This window comes from Musca vetustissima, unplaced genomic scaffold, assembly GCF_032173495.1.
Source record: "Musca vetustissima isolate MV318-11 ecotype Yass unplaced genomic scaffold, APGP_CSIRO_Mvet_v1 utg63675, whole genome shotgun sequence".
NCBI classification, from domain to species: domain Eukaryota; kingdom Metazoa; phylum Arthropoda; class Insecta; order Diptera; family Muscidae; genus Musca; species Musca vetustissima.
In genome coordinates this window covers 30,601-51,157 of record NW_026886515.1, presented here as the reverse complement: position 1 = coordinate 51,157, position 20,557 = coordinate 30,601, and the positions used below count along the sequence as shown (strand labels likewise).

The 20,557-nt window shown below is 34.9% G+C and overlaps 1 protein-coding gene across 1 annotated transcript; it reads left to right on the top strand.

The window, feature by feature from the left end:
* Positions 1–4,179: 4,179 nt before the first annotated feature.
* LOC133333986 (bursicon-like) lies at positions 4,180–8,587 on the top strand. Its single transcript, XM_061542294.1, has 3 exons — positions 4,180–4,303; positions 7,807–7,931; positions 8,321–8,587. Exons 1-3 carry the CDS (start codon positions 4,180–4,182, stop codon positions 8,585–8,587), a joined length of 516 nt encoding a protein of 171 aa, XP_061398278.1.
* Positions 8,588–20,557: the final 11,970 nt, after the last annotated feature.

Below are 20,557 nucleotides of genomic sequence, written 5' to 3'. Positions count from 1 at the left end.
ACCAGAAGGTCAAAAATAGGACAAACCTCGAATATGGGTTGACAAGGTCCACAGATGCTAGGATTTCTGCAGTTCTAGTTATATATTATAGAGAGTTGAAATCCAAAGATAATAACTTAATCTATAAGAGCATTATTGGATTAATTCTAAAATAAGCGTCTGTAGTTTGGAGCACTACATAATATACACAAATCATGGTGCCTACGTATATGTGAGGGCAAAGCGGATACTACCAATTAAGACCTTGGAGTATAGGGCTACCACAAAGCATCGGCATCTTACACGATTAGACCATGTGTTAATTTCACTATCATTGTTTTTATTTAAGCAACGTGATGAGGCTATCATCTATCGTTGCTTAGACGCAACGCCATCTTGAAATGTTTACATTGGTTGATGTCCTTGCTTATTTAGTGTTTCTATTTTCCTCTGTGCGGCGCTCTCTTCTTCCATTTTTATGTGTTGATGCCGAGATTGTTTATTAGAATGTCTGAAGGCTTCGAATGTATTTCATCTGAAAATAATGAACTCTTTTTTTCAAAGAACAACCCCGCTGGGTTTTGAACCATCAACCATCAAAAAGCAGTCCGCCACATTATCCACTGGATCTCGATAATTGGAACTATCACAAATGTCATCATTCAAATCAGGAAGGATGGGACTAGAACTCTTCCCACAAAAATCGGACACTGAAATTTTACTTGGTTGGATTAGTGGTTAAGTTAAATTAGAGACTAGCAATAACAGCCTGGCAGCAAACAGGGTGAAGGTTGGGTAACACAGGGATTATAGACAACGAAAAAGTCTATCTACTCACCAGAAGTGCTACAGACCTACACACAATAGATGTGAGTAATGTGAAACCTTTAAGCGCGAAACAAAATAATTTGGAAACAGCTCAAAATAATATGGAGAGACTCAAATGAAAATATAAGCAGGAAAATCTTAAAATTAAGCATCCTTCTGTCCTTTTTACAAGAACCACTAAATAGCCGCAATGCATAATTACATCCACTTCTGTTGGAGAATCGAAGAAACCTAAAATGGGACAGAACCTTTGTAAGGGACAGCGAAAAAAGCATGAACATGATATTGACAATTTTATTCGAAGAAGTTTTTTTTTGCCCACCAAGTACCCCGAATCCGTTTGGAAATGCGTCTAGGACAATCAAGATACCAACAAGTAAAAACGATGTTATGTTCGACCCGGACGAACTTTTTATACCCTTCACCATGAGGATGGCAATAAAAATATCTAAAATTAATGGGGACTCCCAGGTGGAAGTTCATGTTATGAAAAGACCTTGAAGATACCTAAAAATAATTGACAGATGGGAATACAAAATACCAAATTAAAGCTAATTCGGTGGAAATTCGTGTCAAAAATTCTCAAAATACCGAATTGGTTCAGCGTTAAACCTAAAATAAGAACCAAAAATGTCCATATTTGGGGCACCATATTATATATGTTGGAAAACGAAATCCTTATGGGGCCCACCCTAAAACTTGGGTCAATATTAATAATTTTTGGTACGCAGATGTCTTATACCATGAGAACCCAAAATGCCAAATTACAGCCAATTCGGTTGAAAATGTCCCCAAAATGTTGAATATGGGGGCTACACCAAAACGTGGACATATATATGCCATTTGCAATGCCAAACATTCTAGGAGTAGTAGTAATGTCTGCGCAAAATTTCTGAGTTCTATCTTAAATATTGCGATCTCTATAGTCATTTCAACACACAGACAGACGGACATATGTATTTTGCAAAAACGACATAGAATTTTATTCTGATCAAAAATATATATCCGATGAATATTTCGCGGTGTTGCAAATGGCAAATTTAATATATATATATATATATATATCTCACCTTATGGTGGAGGGTATAAAAATGGGCCAGGACATTTACTTGGCAAAATATGAAAATATATTGAACAATTTCAGTAATAATGTGTTCACCCTCCACAAACTCGGAATGCAAAATTGCAGCTATTTTTGTTGGAAAATGCGGACAAACCATTCAAAAATAAGGGCAATCCCACAATAAAAATTCTAAAAAATACCAAGCTGCAGAATCTAATAGTCACCAATAAAATAGTATTTAAACGTCTACGTTATGACTCTGATAATCTCTCAAAAGTGTAAAAAAATATCCACGCCTTGGTAGTCCCACAAAACATTTTCTTAACAAATCCACGCCCTAATAGTACCTAAAAAACAACGTCGCTTATGGCTCTTTTTATCCCTCAAAAAAGAACTTGCTTATGGCTCTGATAATGTCCAAAACTATTCTCAAAAAAGTCCACGCTTACGACTCGGATAGTCCCCCAAAATATATTCTTTAAAAATCACGATTATGCCTATGATAGACGTTTAAAAGTAAGCTCTAAAAATCTGCGGTTAACACTCTGATAGTTAAAAAATGTCGTTAAAAATCCATGCTAATGGTTCCGATAGTCTCACAAATATATTTTTTTAAGAAATCCACGTTCTTGGCATTAATAGTCCTTCAAAAAAAAAAAAAAAATATTCTTTAAAAATCCACGCTATTGGCTCTGGTAGACAATTATAAAAATGGTCTTATAGTCTATCTATCTGGTTTTCATAGTCTATCTAAAATCATTTTTAGAAATCAACGATAAATGTTCCGAAAGACCTTCAAAACATTCATAAAAATCTCATATTCTTAAAAATCTACTCATTTGGTTGTGGCAGTCCTTCAAGAAATATTCTTTAAAATTCAAATCTCTCAAAATTCCACGTTTAGGACTTTGATGAACCGCCAACAAAATATTCTTAACAACCACTTTTATGGTTCTAATAGACTTAAAGACTATTCTTAAAAAATCTTCAGTAATATTCCTTTTTGCTCCGATATATTCAACAAATCACACATAAGGCTTTGATATACCCTTATCAAAATATTTTTAAAAAATCCTCGCTTATGGATCTGATAGTCTCTCAAAAATATATTTAACATAATCTAACCATGGTTTCTGAATATCCCATTAAAATATTCATATCAAAAATTGAAAACATTTTCTTAAAAATACACATGGATCTAATATTCCTTCAAAAATTGTATAAAACCTCGTTTATAACGCTGGCCCAGAAAATCCTCTACTCACAAGAATTAAAAAAAAATCCACATATATGGATCTGAAAGTTCTTGCAAACGGTCCGTCAACAAATATTCTTAAAAAAATTTGTCTGATGGTCCCTACGTTTATTACAGTGAAAGAGAATATCCTATATCCTTAAATACCCCCACTTTTTTCTAAAAATATATATTAATTTAAAGAGTTATATTGAAAATATTTCAAAGTGTATTTTGAAACTGATTTCTTAGAAATCACACATCACAGACTTTAATTTATTCGGTTCTTGTCTTGTGAAATTGCATTGTATCCGTTTATTCATAAAGTAATTTCCCCCCGGGCTGATGAGAATCAAATACTTATGAAAATTTCGTTGTTGTTGCTGCTGTTGTTGATGCTGACGATGATGTTGCTGTTGTTGTTAATTGGTCAGTTGAATGAAAGTTTTCCATTATCATTAGTTGTTGGAAGAGAACACAAACACATACAAAAAACTCACACAGACGCAGACATACATCAACACATGACCACAAAAAATCCTACGGAAATCACTTTTGAGGTGACATTCAGCCAAAGCTCAGCAGTAGGTCCACAACACATGAACAAACAAATGCACACACACATACATACAGGCATAGTCGCAACAGTTACACCTAATGGTGTTCTCTTGTACACAATTAGAATGGAATAATAATTGTGAAGACGTTGTTGATATGTGGTCCACATATCAACATCTGTAGCAGCAACAACAGCAGGAGAATAAATAACATTCTGACAACACAAAATACAAAATGTGTATGTATGGGAGTGTGTGTGTGTGATTAGTACTTCATCTACTGCTTTTTGTTGTATCTTAAACACAACGATAATTTTTTATTAAACAAAACAGAACAAAAAAATCTACATGACATCCATTAGCAAAAACAATTCTCGGGGATTTTTTTGATATAAAAAGGATTTGACTTTAGGGATATGTTCTCTAGTTTCATTTTGCCGTTTGTTCGAGTCGTAGAGCAGTGTGTTTGAGAAACTGCTAGTTTTGAGTATTGGGCTTTCGTTTTGGATTTTTATATAATGGCGATTTCAGTACGTGGCTGTAGTTATGGAATATTGAGTTATTGTGTTTGTCTGATATTCTTGGCCCAATGTGATTTTAAAAAAGTGTCGGCGGAAAATGCAGTTCTAACCAATGATAATGGTAAGGTTATAAAGGTTGAACTGAAGATTTGATTCTAAAGGCCTTTCATTGTGTTACTGATTTCAAAAATTAATAAAAATAAATAAAAATTGCTAATTCGAAAATTATTCTTTAATTGTCCGCGATACGAACAAACCTTGAAACTTGCCGGATATCTAGCAAATTCAACTATCTCCAAATTCAAAAATATAGTAACCTGAATGGGGAATATGGAGATAGTTGAGTAGGCTTAGCTCAGCAGTTGAAAAGATGAGACGTGTCGTATGATCCTAATACACATACAGGACATGTGTTCGGTATCGAGCCGTCAATTCGTGCCCAATAGGAATTGAGGCGGTTACACCATCCAGATATAAGATGAGACTACTCGTATTTGTCGTGGCAGATACTTGTTCTCTGCTGCGTTGGTCTCCGTCTCTAACATTCACACGACATTGCTCTTCTGTCAGAACGACTGCTTTAATATGGATTCCATTCAGACCTGCTCCATAGTCCTGTTGATCTAGGGGTTCAAGATTTTACTTTAGACCTCTCTCACTCGATCATGAAGATCTCTCCTGACGTGCTTGGGTGGCCTGTTGATCTAGCGGTTCGCACTTGTATCTTTGGACCGCTCTTTTCAGATCATGAAGATCTCTCCTGACTTGCTTATAGCAGACAACTTGAAAAGTCTATCGAACGTTGCACCCAGTGTATTGTGGTAATTTGTGGTCGGAATCTTACGGAATCCATGCTAACGTTGGGAAACAGCTTCTCACCGATGGGAGGAGTAGCGCCTCAAGTGTCTTAGCTACTGGTGACAAGAGTGAAATCGGTATGTATCATTCACCCATGCTGATATTCTTGGCAGTAGCTAGTCCACGACAAGTTGAGGTGATTTAAATATTCAACTTCTGGTTCATCCAGCTGCTTAAGCATTACCATGGATATACCGTACGGGACCAATTCATTGGATGACTTAGCGTTTTTGATGGCATCTGCAACGTCTTCCGTCGTAAATTGTGATGGTACCTCCGCGGCTGGGAGTTTTTGTAGATGTATCAGCTTATATTGCTGTGAATTTTTCCTGCCAATCTGTTTCTGCTTCTAACTCCAGGTTCAAAATCGTGAGCTCTACTGGTTGTGTACAAAGTGAAAATGGAGTTAGAGTTGTTTTGGCGGGGCAGTTGAAGAGATGTATCAAGTGGACCATTACCTCATACCATAACTTCGTGCCCAATAGGAATTCATGCGGAAACACCGCCCATATCTAATTTGTGTCAAACCCACTCTAGTTTGCCCCGGTAGTTGCTGATATTTAATGTGGGTGGGCGTGTAGGGTACATATTAAACAGATCCTCTGATATCACTCCTATTAAGGGAACACCCTTTTTCACTAATTTCGTAATGCCACTTACGATTGGCACCCACACTTATAACTCACTATTCAACATTTCAAAATTGGCTGGATGATCGACAACTGAGCACCATTCACCAATGCCCGGGAGTAGCAAGAGTTCTAGGGTCTGGCGACAAAAGTGAAATCGGCCTGTAAGATTTATCTTTGCTGGCATTCTTACTTGGCCTCAGTAGTGGAACCATCCCTCCCATTTTGGCTAACGACAAATTGAGGACTTTGGTTAGGTACTCTTCTTCTGGTTCATTTGGTTGCCTCAATATCACCATAGTAATTCCATAAACACTAAGTTCTTTGTATGATTTTGCACTTTTGATGACACATGTAACCTCCTCTAACGTAAATTTTTGTGGCACCTCATCGACTAGAATAGATCGCTCTTGGGACTCTCTATAAATTGTCTATTTAAAAAAACATCTTGAGATCTGTCACCTCAACGCCATTAATCGAGACAGAAGTGCGATCATCTTGCTTTCTTTTGTTGAAGAGTCACGTATATGTTACCGACAACTTATTCGATTCGATACCGATGTTACAACACTTATTTTCCGCTTATTCTCGCCGACTAACTGTTGACTTCCAGTTCCAGATATCTGATTCTGAGGTCAGTAAGGTTTGTACGACGAAACACATCACGTCCGCCTGATAATCCCACTGTCTCTGCTATAAAGTTATGTCTCCATACATGATGATGTCCCGGTTACAATTTTCTGCTACCCGAACATCAGAAGGTGAAATCTCTGAAGCATCAATTGATGAAATATCTGAACTCTTGTCAATTAGCTTTTCTATGATTAAGAATAGTACGGCGTTCAGAGGTTATGAAGTCCTTATAATGATAAGGAGGTGGAGGTGATCCTCTGTCTCTGCTAAGAAGTTAGGCTTTATTTCATAATATCCTGGAAATTCGATTCTGCTACCCGTATATCAGAAGGAGTGGAAAGTTCTCGACAGCGACGTTTGGTGAAATATCTGAACTCTTGCCAATTGGCTTAAAAAGAGTACGACGTTCAGAGGTTATAAAATCGGATGAATATTGAGAGATATGATAATGAGGCGGAATAACCCATTGTCTCTGTTGACGATGTTCGGGAAATTACTTTCTGCTACCCGAAAATCAGAAGGATGTGGCACTTTTCTAAAGCGATGATTTTTCTGACCTACTGCAAATCGGCTTTTCATTGGTTAAGAAAAGTACAGCTTTGAGAGGTTGTGATATCGGATGGTATGTTGATGGGGAATAGGGAGGTGTTATGACCCCATAGAAATTACGGATTACCAAGTTACGTCACTCATCAAACTTGGAGACACGATGGATATGTTCTTTGAGATGTACCAGTACAAAATGTTTAGCTATTTTTTTCGTTTACACGGCCAGCGCCATGCACCTCTAGTCATTACCCCTATGTCAGCGAATTACTTGGGGCACCGTTATTTAACGTCGAAATGTATACAGCGGTACCATTTACGGCGAACCGCTACCCACATACATCCATGTATGGGTCACTAGAATTTAGTTAAAGCGAGATAGCTCTATACTGGACAGAATGGTGTAATAGGAATGCTAAGCCTCCAACTCTTGTAGAATCTTATCTTAAAACGCTGTGTCGAACGTCATGCCTGCAAGGCAGATGATGATGCTCGGTCAGAAACGTGCTCGGTTGAGCCGGTATGGAAAGCTCACATTGTCGTGGTACACAATGTCATGCTTTCGGTAATAATGATGATCCAACATAGTTCAAAGGCGGTATGATACTTGAATTATATCTATGTTAAAATTCCATTGGTTCATATATTTCTTCGAAGACTTATGGATGGTCGTTGAAAAGTTTTCGGTAACTAGGTATTTTACCTTTTGATAGTCAGGTATGCTGAATTGCAGCGATTTGACTAGAACCAAAAATATATTACGATATGTAAGTGGGATAACCCATTCGATTCATAAATTGTTGGCAATATAACCATTTTATGGAAGGAGGGGAGCCTTATAAGTACTCCTTTCGATAGTTATCAAGACCGACGGGTATTTCTAAATCATCTCCAAATGGTCTGAAACTTAATTGACCTATTGGAAAATTACGTGTATAACTCTATTATTTCTTTTCAGATATTTCCCACATTGGCGATGATTGCCAGGTGACACCAGTTATCCATGTTCTACAATATCCAGGATGTGTACCTAAACCGATACCCTCATTCGCATGTGTTGGACGATGTGCCAGTTATATACAGGTAATATTCGTTATTCTTATATGTCAGTAAAATGTCATATAAGGTAGGACACATAAGAAAAATGTAGCGGAATGAATCGTTATATACGGAAAATATACTAAAAAGTGGACCAATACCTAAATTTTAACAATAAGATTTTTTAAATCACCAATACTACATTTGAGGAACTTCATACATTTTCCTAAAATCCAATAGTATCTCACTGTATTTAATAAAGGACTAATATTGATCATTTTGATATGGATATCAGAATCAAATATGGAATCCTTTATTTGATTTTAAGGATATCGTATTTAATGTTTTTTTTTTTAATATCATACCTAATATCTCTTTTATCAGCTATTTCCATTTTGTAACTCTATTTTAATATAAATCATTCTCTGTTATAGGTTTCTGGTAGTAAAATCTGGCAAATGGAACGTTCCTGTATGTGCTGCCAGGAATCAGGTGAACGTGAAGCTGCTGTTTCCCTATTCTGTCCCAAGGTGAAACATGGCGAACGGAAATTTAAGAAAGTCCTAACGAAAGCTCCACTGGAATGTATGTGTCGCCCCTGTACATCGATTGAAGAATCGGGAATTGTGCCACAAGAAATTGCCGGCTATTCAGATGAAGGACCATTGAATAATCATTTTAGAAGAATAGCATTGCAGTAAAATGTTTAAATATATTTGTTAACTATAATTTATTAAAACAAAACATCACAGACACACACACGCACAAATTATAATTATAGCAACGTATTTTTATATGTATTTATGCAAATAAGTAGAAATAAAGAAATACTAAATGGTATTAAATGAGAATTTCGATGCGTTTGTGGTATTAATGAGCGAAAAGATTGATTTTAAACTAAAAAAATAAATTCATAGCCGGGTGTTATGGAATTGCGCACAGGGTAGCACGAAATCAAAGAATGTGATTATGGTTGATGTCAATGATGAAGGTTTGTGTCTATGATTTATAAGGATGACTATTCGTAATAGCAATTAGTGAACACGTAAGAGATTGCAGGTACTTTAGTTTGTAGGATCACGAATTAAATAAATTTACTTCTTGTCAAAACAATTAGATTTTCTGCGAGAATTCCATTTTGCCTTGATATAGAAGACAAATCTTTTTCTAAAAAGTGTATGACTAATTTTCTAATAGAAAACAATAAGAAGTTTTTTTTTATAGAAGGACATTAAGGCATCTTACAGAAGGCCATTAATTCTTTTTATAGATGACCATCAGATTTTCTTTTAGAAGATCTTTCTCTAAACAGCTTCTTACAGAAATCCAATACATTTTATTATTAAAGACCATTAGCTTTTCTTATAGAGATCACAAGATCTTCATATAAGATGTCATTATGTCTTCCTCTAGAAGACTTATAGCTCTTATAGAAGACTATCATGTATTCTTATGGATGACCAGAGCAGAAGACCATCAGGTACTATTATAAAGAACCATTGGGCCTTCTTTTAGAAGTCTATTGGGAATAGATAACGTTTACCACGACGAGGTTTTCAATTAGTGGTTGACCATTCATTTCAACCAAATTATTAAATAATTTGGAAAATGTGGCTAGGGAGAATATTTACAGAGCAAAGGACGTTTGCCCCTCCGAAATTTAATATATCAATTAGAAAAATATCATGGAAAAACTGTATAAAATATTAAAAAGCGAGAGAAATTCAGCGAACATATCGGATATTGTGACTTTGTTTTGTATACAAAATTATATTGATGTTATCAAAGTCTCATTGACTCATGTTCAATGACAAAAATAATAAGAAAAATATAAAGGTACTTACCGAACTTTGTAATCCCATTTCCATATAATTATTGATATTCTTTGATGACAATAGTTGCTAAATACAATGCTCTTGATCTAGATTCAATACTTGTTCTTTCGGAGTAGAATGTCAGAGGATTTATCTAGAACAATAAATTATTTTTATTAGCCACCGACCATTCGGAATCTGAGAAAATATAAAGATACTTACTTAACATGTCATTTAATCAGAACCTTAACGGTCTACATAATAATTCAAATAGAGGCCTTCACTAGACTCAAGTCGTATTTTGACATACAAATGGCAATGCAATGCAATCCATGCTCATTGATCATAACAGTTTTTACACCCAAATAAGTTGTTTAACGATTTTGTTCTTGGTCCAATACAAGATCAGGATCTGTCGGAGAATTTATCTGAAAATATATAATAGTTTATGTTTCTATGTAAATATAACATTTTCCCATTGTATTCTGCGATCTGTCTATTCGATAACGATTTTGCCATAAAAAAACAAAATTACAAAAAAAAAAACTATATGTAACTGTTGTTGCCGAAGTTCAAACGTAATTAAAAAATAAATTTTAAATAAGTAATACTGTAGCGTATCGGGTTTTTGGAGATATATTCTCTCAAGCTTGTACAATCAAATGTAGTTCGGAAAACGGTCTCAGAATAGGAATTTTACATGATCTCTTATGCAAAATTTGTCATGACATAAATAAGGTCAAATTACCTTTACGACAAAACCTCATGCCTATGCCTCAATTCTCGACGTCCGAAGATAGGGAATATCGGGGCATCCGTTCTAGTGTCTTCCCTTATCAACATTTTGTGACAAATGTTTCTAACGAAGTGCCCGCTACTTGGTATGCGGAGAGGGAATACAAAATAAATAAATAATATTTTATATGGAAATTGTGAATACTGTATAATTTGTTGTACTATAATTCCGAATTCCACTTATATTCTTACATCTAATATGAAGTTTATTACCATTTAGTACCCTTCATACACATAAGCACTAATTTCAAAAATCTCTTTCTTTTCTTCCATTATACAGATTCAAAATTGATCAGAATTCCAATTGTATATATTTTAGCAAATACCTACAGGTTTTACATTTAGGTCCATTCAGCACATATTTCTAATTTCACCAGTACTAATTAATACCAAATTTCAGTTTCCCAGTTCTCTCCGTTACTCAAATTCTATTCGTACACATAAATTCCAATTTCCAAACCTATCTGCATAGCGCAGTCTTACACTTCAACAGTAATCTAAATTCCAAATCTCAGGATTTCATCCAAATCCAAATTATACAAAATGTATTATCAATTACTACTTTCCATACACATAATTAAGAATTTCTACATCAATCCTACACTCTAACAGTAATATTAATTCCAACAAAGTCCAAGTTGTATCAAATTTAGTACTTTTTCGTATTCATATTTACGAAATCATAAAAATACCTCAATCTTGCATTCAAATGGTAATCGAAAGTCCAAATTTAAGAATTTCACCTCTATATGTTCATCGAAATAAAATTTGTACCAGATTTGGTACACATTGTATTTTTCGTACCCATATTCCAAAACTATCAAGTTCGACCATAAGGAAGAAGTATCGAACCGCTTCTACTGGTAACTTTGCAAAACTTAATATGTTTACCAAAACTATATCATGAACGAAGGAGAGGCCTATCGGTCCACTCATTCTGGTACCACTCCAACAAAGAGTAAATATTTTAAAAGTAAAGAGTAAATATTTTAAAAGTAAAGAGTAAATATTATAGCGAGCGGAGAATACGATTTGATCCAAATATTGTACAAAAGGTTGTTTTGTATATCTTATTCCCAAGGTGGGATATATGGGCCCACTTCTTCTGGTATCACCCTAAGAGAAGAACAAAAGTTAATTGAGAATTCGAATTGACCTCCTCATCAAGTGAAGCGTCCCGGGCATCATAACGTTCCTGCCCACATAAATATTTTCTCACAAATTACTTTTAAATATTGACAGATGGCAATTTCTGTGGCATCGTAACATCATACCACGAGAGGAAACATTTTGGAAATAAATTATACTTCTTTAGAAATGGACATAGTTCGGTAATAGTTCATTAAAAATGTGGCCACGACAAACAAGACATATTTATAATTTCCTTCCGATTCTATTTATAAGGAGAATCACCAGTAGCTGGTGTTCAATGTGTTCAAACTTAAAAATTGAAAGGTTCTTACCAATCTTTGGAAAAGCATTTCCTTGAAAGCGTTTTAAATTGGACTTCAGCGCCTGATTCCCGGATTCCCATATCAATGTGAACATTGGAGAGTAAAAATGAAACATTTGAGTTATGTACGTACCTCGGGAAGTATAGACTTTCGTAAGCATCAACATATCGTTATAACTACAGGTGTATTCATTCATTTCAAATAGCTTCCAGTTCTACGACTCAAATTCTATTCGGCCAAGGCTTAAGGGTTTCTTTTTCTATGTTACGAATACGTTGTTTTCAATTAAAAGTATCAATAATACAATTTCGATATTGAATTTCCGCATTAATTTCAATTTAATCCACAAAAAAGAAACTAATTTTAAAATTCCAATTCAATTCCTTCAATTTTAAAAACGAATAAAAACGAAAATATACGAAAACGTTTGCTAAACGAAAGGACAAAATAAAAATAAATATGAAAAGGGAACTAAACAATAATTTCGATAAAAATATCGATTAGTACCAAAATCGACTTACTTAACCCTACTCAGTTGTTGTTGTTTTCTTCATCAGACAAATAATTTGCGAAAACAAAATAAACTTTTGTTGTCATTTGTTTATAAACCACGAAAGAGAGTGGACGTACGGACGGTATAACGACGCGAGTGAAAATTAGCTACAACAACAACTACTTAAATAAACAAAACAAAAAGTAAATGAAATTAAATTACTTGCAAAACAAATTGTTTTATAGAGTTGTTATGAATTAAAACAACAACAATAAGAAATGTAAAACGAAATATCCAAGTGAAAGAGAAGAATAGAATTGTAAACAAACAAAACGAAACAAGAAAAAAATCGAAACGCTCGTTCAGTCAGTGAAAAAAAGTGGTAATTCGGTCGGTCTGCCTTATAATTTTGCATTGCCTTGTTTGAGTGTGTGTGTTGTTGGTAGTTTGATTACATTTATTGTTCGTTCGGTCGGTTCGTCGTCGCATGAGAGGGGTTGCAGCGCCGTCGTTAAAGTATTGTGGGGGGAGTTTTTTTGTTGTTTTTTGTTTCTGTGGTGGAGTTCGAGTTCATGTGAATGTGACATTTATAATATAAATCAAGAAAATAGAATTCAGATTTTGGTTCGTTCGGTTTTGCTGGCTGTTTTGGTGATTTCGTCGTGCTTCAGTTTGCTTTGGTTTGTTTATTCACTGTGTCTAATCAAGGCTTTGCTGTTTGTTTGGATGCCGCCGCTGTCGCCGTTGCTGCAGCAGCAGATGTTGTTTAGCGGTCGCTGCTTCCATTACTAGTGGTTGTTGTTGTGTGGCGCTGCTGCACTACGATTTTAAAGGTGGAAAATAGACAGACAGACTGGCAGTCCGGCAGATAGAGGTGGCTAGTGGCTGAAGTCTTGCCTTTAATTGATGCTGTGTGGCGTTATGTTGTTGGAACCACGGATTTAAGATCTGACAACAGATGCCGTCATGATTGGACGCACCTTAGTGCTATTGTGATTATTGTGTAGATTAAAGGCTTCAGTGAAAATTTGGTTTGCTACTCCAGCCAGCCAATCTATAGGTGGCAATCATCCGGCAAGTTTTGGGCAAAGAGGCCATAATTTGTGGGCGATAGCAAATGTAAATGGCGGAGCCGTGGTAACTAAAGCCTGGGAAAATCCATAGAAAAAAATCAATCGAGTTTATAGAAAAATTCAATTCTTGTATATAAACAACAACCCCTTACCTCTGTCTCTCTTCTCAGCAGCTACCATAGAAATATGTGCCAATATCTACATTGCCTGCCAGCTCAAAAAACGAAATGCCCAACAACGCCATCAGGACAAGTTCTTCTTAGCAGCCATGCTACAGCAGCAGCAGCTGTTTCAACTGCCACACATTATTGTCGTCATAAACACAAACCAGAAAAACAAGAATTACAACAACAACGACAGAAACCTAGTATACGTTCCACCAAAAGCAGCACCCACCGCCAATATCAAAAACAGCAAAAACAAAAACAATCCAATTTCCTACAACAATTACAACGCACATTAGCCAAAATGTTTGTTGTTAGTGGCCTACCTAGTGGTTCCACCAGCCGCAGCAGTACCACTTATCTGTCACTATTATTGCTCATCTTTAGTTTTTGGGCCGTTGAGATTGATGGCAGCAATGGCCATACCATACATCCGGCCGAGTCACACAACTGTCAACATCATCATCCCAAGGCTCATGAGGTAAGTTGCGAGCAAGCCATGTTTATTTGTTGTTGTTATTATTTTTTCAGTTTTCCTTATTTTCCTTGCTTCACTTTCGTTTGTTGGCCCGGCAACCAGAGTTTGTGTCATGCATGACTGCATTTTGTTGTTGTTGTTGGGTCGGTCGTTTGGCAAATAAGAATCCTTGATAGAAAAAAAAGAGAAACCAGTTTGAAGGATAATGATTTTGTTTATTTGAAAGATGATGCAACTAAAGATGGGATCAATGATGTAATCTTCTCCAGCTATTTTTAGAATTGGCCAATTATTTTTGCAAGGTTTTGCAAAAATGAATTTTAAACTAGAAATGGTTTTAGTTGTGTAGGGTGCTGGAAACTTGAAGGAGAATCAATAAATGAAAATAATTGCAAAAAAATAATGTTTTGAGCAAATTTTCTAGGAAATCCAATCAGACCATGGATACTTCGTTGAAACAATCCCCTTATGAAAGGGCATTTGTTTTTTAAACGTTCTGGGTATAGTAATATGACAACAGGACGATGCTGTTTAGACCAAGGCTGTGTAGTCCCTCTCCATTGTTTCTAAGAAATCTGGTGCATGGCCTGGCCAGTACTATCTAATAATGACACTTATTTCTTAGAACTCTAGGTCATAATAATAAAAATGCAAATTATTTTACAAAGCTCTGACCATGTTAAATCAAGCTTGTCGAAGTAAAGTCTAGCAATAGGGTTCTAAGTTTGGGTGCAAAAATGTAACTCAACGCCGAATTTTTAGTTAAAACTGGTAACGCCGGTATGATTTTTTGCGAATTATTTATCTTCTAGAACACAAAATGCCAAATATAAAATTAAATTGTATAGAATTAAAACCTAAACAAATGTAAGCATACGAGGGCAGTTCGGAAACTTCTTAGTCCATCAATGAAAAATAATTTTAAATTATTCAAAATTATTTATATTTATTATTTATTTATTTTCAATATTATTATTCTATTTTCAATATAATCTTCTGAAACAGCAATACACTTAGTCCAACGCTTTTCGCTTTTCGTTTGGATTGTTCTTTTGTCTTTGGAGTATAGTGGTGGATCCATGTCTCATCAACAGTTATGAAACGACGCTTAAAATGGCATTTCTAATTTTTCCATTATAAAAAATTGCGAATTCGTCTTTTTTGAACACCTGTTGCCAGAAGGAGTTGTCAGATCGAAACAAAATTGAACATGTGTTCATAACAGAAATGGAATTTCCAAAAAACTTATTTTTTTCTGTTTATACTGCGCTTTTGTGCTTGGCTAAGAAGTTTCCGAACTGCCTCGTATATATTATATACGAAGCAGATCGTATATAGGACAAAAAGATATACCAATTTTTTTTTTCTTCATAGAAATTTTCCTGTAATTTTTTCAACTCGGAATAAGATCGGTTTTGAACATAAATTGAATTTTTATATTTTTAAGAATTTTGACGTTTAGGCTGGTTTTTGAGGTTTGATCTATTTTGAGACTTATAGTAAAATTTCATGGAGAACAATTGTTAAACGAGTTTTCAATCATTTCTGGAAAGGGAAGCAAAAACATCCCTTCAGAGAGTCGACTAAGAGTCCCTAAAATGCAATGATTTCGAAAAATCTTGATTCGAATTTTTATACCGTACACAACTATGTTGTCAAACTGTCGACTACCTGAGTCGATCTAGACATGTGTGTCTGTCCGTCTGCCCATTATATTTTGTAAACGCGATAAATGCCACAGTTATTGACCAATTTTCACAAAATTGTTCATGTAGGATGGATTCTGACCAATGAAGACCCCTAATGTTTTTGGTAAAGATTAGTTAATATTTAGGGGATAAAATGGACCAAATACTTAAGTTTAGTTGTTGTTGTTGTTGTAGCAGCCCTATTGCTTTTACACAATGGGCTGAGGTGACAGACGTTGGCCGAGTAAGACTCGGGTCGTTTTTTCTGATCGCTCCAGAGACCGCAATTATGGCCCGAACATGGCGAAATTTTATATGGAGAAGGAGAATATGAATACCAGTTCTAATAAAGATCGGTCAATATTTAGTGAGTCAAATGAAGCCTGACTTTTGTGTGAAAAATTACAAAATTTGTATTCTATGGCGTATATATTTACCCTTGAAGGACATGCAAATGAGGAGTTTTTGACCTTTAAATTGATACCAATTATACTGGTATCAGAAATATAGCGCTGATCGCTTTAAAAAATTCCAAGAGGTTCTAATTATGGTCAAGGACAACGCCTATAATTTTCGGTTATGATCACATACAAAATTTGGGATGAATTTTTTGTGTTTTTTCGAGTAGATCTAAAGGCCACAATTATAAGCCGAACATCACAACACAACCCACGGTGAAGGGAATCTGGACAAGTAATTAGAATGGCTGTACTGAATATTGGGAATATATTCGGAAAATACGCCATTGCAAGGAAGAGGCGCTGATGATCTAAAAACGTCCAAGAAGGTGCACCTATTACGAAAATTGCCCAGGCTCGAAATAAACATTCGCAGAAAGTTTGAGTTCCGTGGTAGTTGTGTAGGGTTTCGTATGGTCGGCCCTGACTATACTGCTCCGCTCACTGCTTTTTAAATGTCTTGAAAATGGGAAATATTGTCACGCGTTGTTAGTTTACCTCCGGATGTAAACAGAAACATTTGTCTTTTACTTTTAGCCCCTGTATCATATTTTTTTAAAAAAAATTTTATAGAGTCACTTTCGACAGCTAAATATTTAAACACGTCCGTGGCAGCCACAGATATATGGGTTAAATAAAAAACAATGTGTCATCTATTCAATCACGTTGCAGCCAAAGACAAAATGATGCATTTTTATTAATCGGTAGGTCGGTCATTAAGTTCAACTATGCGTATTAAGTTTGCCTTATGGTTAACAACAGTCGAGTTTCTCTTCACCATTAAGTTTGATATTAAAACCTATCGGTCCAGCCCTGCTGATATTAATCGAAATATTTATAAAAATCATAGTTCGGAACTTTAAGCATGTATCCAATTAACAGGAATGCCGCAATGCCACCTTTACAAACCACATAGCTGAATTATTTTTCATAATTATTAACATTTTATTCCCAACAAAATTTTGCAAATTTAAATAAATTCATATTTGGCAAATTTATGTTGAAATAACCAAGAAATATAATCGCAATATTTTTTCTTTTAAAATACATTTACAAAAAATTTAACAGATGGAATTATTTGGATTTTATGATCATTGTTTCTTCAGTTTTTTTTTTTTTTGGTTTCTCATTCATGAATGAGGCATGGAAAATCTCTCATGCGTGCCAGATACTTAAAGAACTGTCTAAAACTCGGGCTGACTGGCATTGAATATTTATTCGGTAGCTTTTGTTGTTGCGAGTCCGACATGAAAGGTCGTTCGTTACTCTAGTATATATTTTTTTTTTCTTTAGGTTGCCAAGTGCATTTCGATGGAGTTAGATAGACAACAATAGCAATAAAAATGAGAAAACAATTGTTGTTTTTGTTGTTGTTGTGCTTGTCTAAATGGATGTTTACACATTTGGACATAATGAAATATTGAACCAGTTTTAATGTCCACACAGGTAAAGGCAGCGGGGCTTAGTCCATTTTGGTATTTTCTGCTTCTTCTTCGATGTCTACAAAAAAATAAACAATCAAACAAACGAACGAACGTCAAAAAGCTTTATATCTTCATAATGAAATGCTTCTTTTACGGCATTATGATTGTGGTCAAGTGCATGGCTGCTCTGCTCTACTCTCGATGCATTGTTAGGTATTTTTTATTGCACTTTGTTGCTGCTTAGAGGAGTAGGTTAATATGGCATAAAAATTTCTTTGATGGTTTGTTTGTTATGCTTCTTTTTGTTTTTCACCTTTTGTTGTTTCAAATTACTTGGGAAAAAATATTCAAAAATTTTGCATACATTTAGCAAAAAAAGGCTTCCGTTTTTAGTTTGTTAGTTGCTTCTGCACTTCCATTGAACGTTGTTAGTTAATTTGTATTCATTGCACACAATTTACTTTGTTTTGATTCAATTTATTAGTTTGAAATACAAATTGCTAATTTATGTCTATAACGTCAGCAGCACCACCACCACCTACATTCGATATGGGGAAGCCCATATGTTTTTTTATTTTATCTATTTTTATTGTATAAGATACATGCAAATGCGTTCAGAATTATATTAACTTATTCCATAAAGTCTTATTAATTCAAATAACGTGTGAATCCAGTTAGAAATAATCAAGTTATTCTATAACGAGTATTTATTTGTAGTTGATTGAAAATCAATTCATTTGCTTTTCCAATAATTTCAATTGAAATATGATAATTTTATTTTCGAATAAGACAATGGACAATTTGTTTTTACTTTCGATTATAGGCAACTGAAAAACCTTGACATTATAACAAACCGTTTATAATATCACATACGGTTTTGATGGAGTCAAAAGTACGGAAGTAGGGCCATTATGCATCTTTAATATAGATAAGACTTGAAATCAGGCGATGCTTATAATATATAACAGATCAATTGAGAAATCCCCAGCCTGACACATAGATGTCTCTACTAAAATTAAATCAATATGATTTTACTTTGCTTTAGACTTTGCACATAAAATCAATATTTTGGGCAGCTAAATCCAAAGTGCAGCTATGTACAAGGCAGCTAAATCAAAACAACTGTATAGAACTAAACAAAATTAAGTACCTTTCGTACGAATTTCTGATACCGTTAACCCATTTTAGAACACTTCCCCAAATTTCTGAATATCATATGGGATGAATGGAGTATCCGATTATCTATAAAATTTGAGCGCTACAATATTTTCAGAAAAACATGGTCGAGTCCGAGGTTGGTGCCCGAGGATGGTTCCCAAATAAAATGCGTAAAAAAACTAGTCATACAAATTTAATTTTGTGACAAAGGTCAGCCGAGTAAAACTCAGTAGAAGTGTTGCCAGCAACATATTAAATGTCTATTGGATTGTTAAATTTTTTAGCTTAATCCGATTATCCTTCTCATTTTTATGGCGACTTCCTGAATCGACAAAGAGAATGGTCGCATGTTTTTTTAACAACGTAAGACGACCAATTTTGATTTGTAAAAAAAAACCTACCCACCAAGACTCTCAAATGCCAAATTAAAATAGCTGCGATTTTAAAATTCACCTAAAGTGACTGTACTTGGGGTAGCTTCGGCATTTGTTGGGGCACATTCGGCACCCATAGGCATAGCCTGGTAATTACCATTGCTATCAGTCTGGTTGGAATTCAGATCCTCTAAAGTTTCTATTTTGTTTTAATATGCGTCTCAAGTGTTGACTTTTATGGATTTATTTTCCAGCGAAGGACGTCGGCGTCTTAGGGGCACACACACAATCAGAAATAGTTTTTTTTCTCTAGCATTTTCGTCTATAGAAGCTCATTTGGTCTTATGTAATTTCGAACCATATTAAAATATAATTTTAAAAGACAAACTCAAAAACATGTTAAGGAAATAATAAAGCATTATCTGCATATGACCGAATGTGCCCCACTTGAAAATGCCGAATCTACCCGGAAGGTTCCAAAAAGAGCTTAAAAGCTAGAGATTTCAAACTTTGCGACTGTTATTTATTTCGATACTCGATAACTATGGATCAAAGCTAGTTATGTACAATAAGAGCTACATACCGAAAACGCCATTCCCGAAGGTGACCCGATCCCGAAGCTCCCCTATATATATTTGAACTTTTTTTACGTGATACCAAATATTCAAATTAGATGTGATAATAATAACAATGTTATTGAAACACACATTTTCAAAGTTTTAATATTTTGTATGGTCGACCTGGACATCTACCACACATTGTTCGAAATATTGTGGCACACATCCAATATTGCAGTTTTTAATGAATTTGTATTCTTTTGTTTTTAACAACGTTTCTTTTAAATAGACTTACACATTTTCTATAGGGTTAAGGTTGGGACATTGACTGACGTATCCACAATTTTTTTCACAGTTATAAAGAAGTCATATCCACACTATATGTGACTTATCCCGATATAATTATAAATTTGATTTGTTATCCCTGATGAACCCGAAGATCCTGACACTGGTTACCACATATTTTTATACCCTACAAAAATATTTTGTCGGCGTATTATAGCTTTGTGCTTTGTGCAAAAATTCGCTCGCGAATGGTTCGAAATACATTCTTTTCGTTTTGTGTGTTTTGGGCAAACGAGCATTCGCCAAAGAATGTTCGCACACACATAACAAATGAGTGAGAGCACACAACAACGTTCCTTCGTTTCGTGGTTGAAATTCTTTCTGACATTCTCTTACGAATGAAAACAAACATTTCCGAATTCTCGCGAATGCTCAAACAGCAACAACAATAACAAC

What these genes read in the sequence shown, in the direction of transcription:
- LOC133333986 (XM_061542294.1), top strand. Translation starts at nt 4,180, where the DNA reads ATGGCGATTTCAGTACGTGGCTGTAGTTATGGAATATTGAGTTATTGT. An exon ending in AGTTCTAACCAATGATAATG is followed by an intron (nt 4,304 to 7,806) that starts GTAAGGTTATAA and finishes ATTTCTTTTCAG; the next exon opens with ATATTTCCCACATTGGCGAT. An exon ending in GATGTGCCAGTTATATACAG is followed by an intron (nt 7,932 to 8,320) that starts GTAATATTCGTT and finishes TCTCTGTTATAG; the next exon opens with GTTTCTGGTAGTAAAATCTG.